Source organism: Lottia gigantea (assembly GCF_000327385.1).
Source record: "Lottia gigantea unplaced genomic scaffold LOTGIsca_131, whole genome shotgun sequence".
NCBI classification, from domain to species: Eukaryota; Metazoa; Mollusca; class Gastropoda; family Lottiidae; genus Lottia; species Lottia gigantea.
In genome coordinates, this window is record NW_008707443.1 from 482,030 (window position 1) to 484,767 (window position 2,738).

General features: G+C 33.7%; 1 protein-coding gene across 1 annotated transcript in view; it reads right to left on the bottom strand.

Moving 5' to 3' along the window:
- Window positions 1-560: 560 nt before the first annotated feature.
- Window positions 561-2,738, bottom strand: part of LOTGIDRAFT_172340 (hypothetical protein) — a gene marked incomplete at both ends in the record, with an annotated part of 10,604 nt that continues 8,426 nt past the window's right edge. The window contains 2 exons of the mRNA XM_009049210.1: window positions 561-601; window positions 1,440-1,658. Coding sequence (XP_009047458.1) covers window positions 561-601; window positions 1,440-1,658 — 260 coding nt within the window. The remainder of the gene's footprint in view (window positions 602-1,439; window positions 1,659-2,738) is intronic.

The following is a 2,738-nucleotide window of genomic DNA, read 5'->3' on the forward strand; positions in this document are numbered from 1 at the left end:
TCTCGCAGCACCCTGCCCAATCAGGTACGGCGGTGTCCGTGGGGCTGGTGGATGAGGCTGCAATCACGAGTGAGGCTTCGAAGTGGTAGGTCGAGTTGCTGAGCCAAATTGGAGAGGAAGGCGACAAGAGTTTGGAGAGAAAAAGAAAAACAACGTGGTGAATGGGGGAAAAAACATATGTTCCGATACCGGGAGTCGAACCCGGGCCGCCTGGGTGAAAGCCAGGAATCCTAACCGCTAGACCATATCGGAGCGCTGAGTACCAGTCCATTTTTCACAGCCAGAAACCTACTTTCCATTGAGTGGTGCCAAATTTTGAGTTCGCACCGTACGCGAGCATGGAAAAAGAGAGAAAAAGATATCTGTGCATCGACCGGGAATCGAACCCGGGTCACCCGCGTGGCAGGCGAGTATTTTTTTTTTTTCTCTTTAAAAATTTTATTCACATAATATTATTTACATTACACACATATATCACAAATGGAATGAATGGAGTTTTACGTCCTTCTTTTCCGCACCATGTGGGCTAATGGAGACGGCTATACATATATCACAGCCATCTAATGAAATAATTCATATCTATACATCTTTAAAAGTAGGTCTGAGTAATAAAATGGAATGTTATTTACAATTTAAAATTGATTAATGTACATTAAAATAGTTAATGAAATGTAATGAGATTGTGAAATGTATCTCTTAATACATGAATCTTAGATTTCGAAAACAAAATAAGAGTCAAGGAAAGATACTTTCAAAACTTAATAATTATTCTGATGATATGTAATGCTCTCAAGGAGCATTTAAGATTTAATAATTAAAAGTCCAAACTAATTGAGCCATCCATTTCTAATAAGATAAGATAAGAGGGTGATATAAAGTCTTTGATAAAGTTTCTATTTGAATTAGTGTAAAAATGTTTGATGAAATATAAACTTTGACATAACATATATTTAAATAATTTGATTATATCCACATTGGAATTAGCATTATCTGTAACAATATACCTTCTATGAAGTATTACGTTACGGGCTACACTTAAAATAGCATTGCATAGCCTAAAGGGTTGATTTTTATTTCTTGTCTGTAAAGCCAAGACATATGTACAACTGCAAATCATCGTCTCTTATAGGCCTGGACAAAATATCTGATAGGATTAATTTCAAGAGGTGATTAAGGAGTGATAGATCTAAACAAGAAAACAATAAATGATTTAGATCCTCTGATTCCTCGTGGCAAACTTGACAAATATCGTCACCTGTCTTACCTATCATAAATAGTCTAGATCTTGTCCAGATAATGCTGTGAATGATTTTAAAATCTAAATCTATTTGCTTGGCATCTTTAAAAGACTCTTGTGTATTCTTACAGACTATAGGCCAGTTAATATTGTTAAAGAGAGCATCCCATTTTAAAAAAACCAGTAGGAACAATACACTTACTCTTAATTAATATATTATACAGGGTCTTAGATGTGAACTTATCAAATTTGAGTTCCTCACCATTGATTATACAGATCGGCTCTGGGGCACATTTTGAAGTATATTCTTCTGTATTGCAGGAATTGCAGATTGAATAATGTCTAGCAATCTTGGCAATGTAATCTAATGTACATTCCGATTCATTAAAATCATCTACAATAACACCTAATGGTAAAAATCCTGGAATTACATAGTAAATTATATCATATATTGTCTTGATACCATAACTACTAAATAGTTTACATTTAATTGGTTTATTTTCGTGTTTTATTAAAGGATTATCAAACAAAGGCTGTAGTGATACATCATATAGATTATTTTGGGGGAGGTCGGCTATCGTTAGTTAATAAATTCCAAGCATTGAATAAAAGTTGATAGAAGGGAGGGAACTCTTTTATCATATCCCTACTAGTAGTAACTTTAAGTAGGTCTGTAACTTGACTTTTAGCATACTTTAACGTGTAATAATTCAGGACTGACTTCCAGATTGAGAAAAAATCTATGCTGCAAACATTCTTGAGTACTTTCAGTCCAAATGCATTAGATTTCAACTTAATATCTGGTAAGCCTAAACCACCATTTGATTTACTATTTATTACACTAGAATATTTTATTTGAGCTGGCTTATTGTCCCAAATAAAATTAGTAAATAGGGTTTGAATCCTATCAGCTATCCCATTAGGTATACATAAAACAGTAAGTATGATATAATTGTGTGACTTAAGGAGATTGGATAACAGTGACTTTATCTACAAGAGTTAAATTTCTGGTCTTCCACATATTAAGAATACATTGTATTTTACTTATTTTTGGGTTCCAATTTAATTCGTCACATAATGCTGCATTATTACCTAAATGCACACCTAAGATTTTAATATGATCAACTTGCTTAAGAGGAACATCAAGCTTTAATATTTCATTCTGCACTTTACTAAGAGAAAGGATCTGACTTTTATCCACATTAACTTTTGCACCTGATGCTTTACAATACGGTTCTATAATCTTAAAAACATTATTAACAGAATCTAAATTAGAAAAGGTAAAATTAGTATCGTCAGCATATTGGAATATAATGGATGTGACATTACTAAACTTTATAGGGATGCCCTTCAGAGGGGATAATTTAACGAGGGTATTTAAGGGTTGTGCACATAAAACATATAACATTGAACTCATGGGGTCACCTTGTCTTATGCTCCGGGTAATGGGAAAGAAGNGGTGATAAATGACCATTACACTTAACAGTACTAAAAATACCGT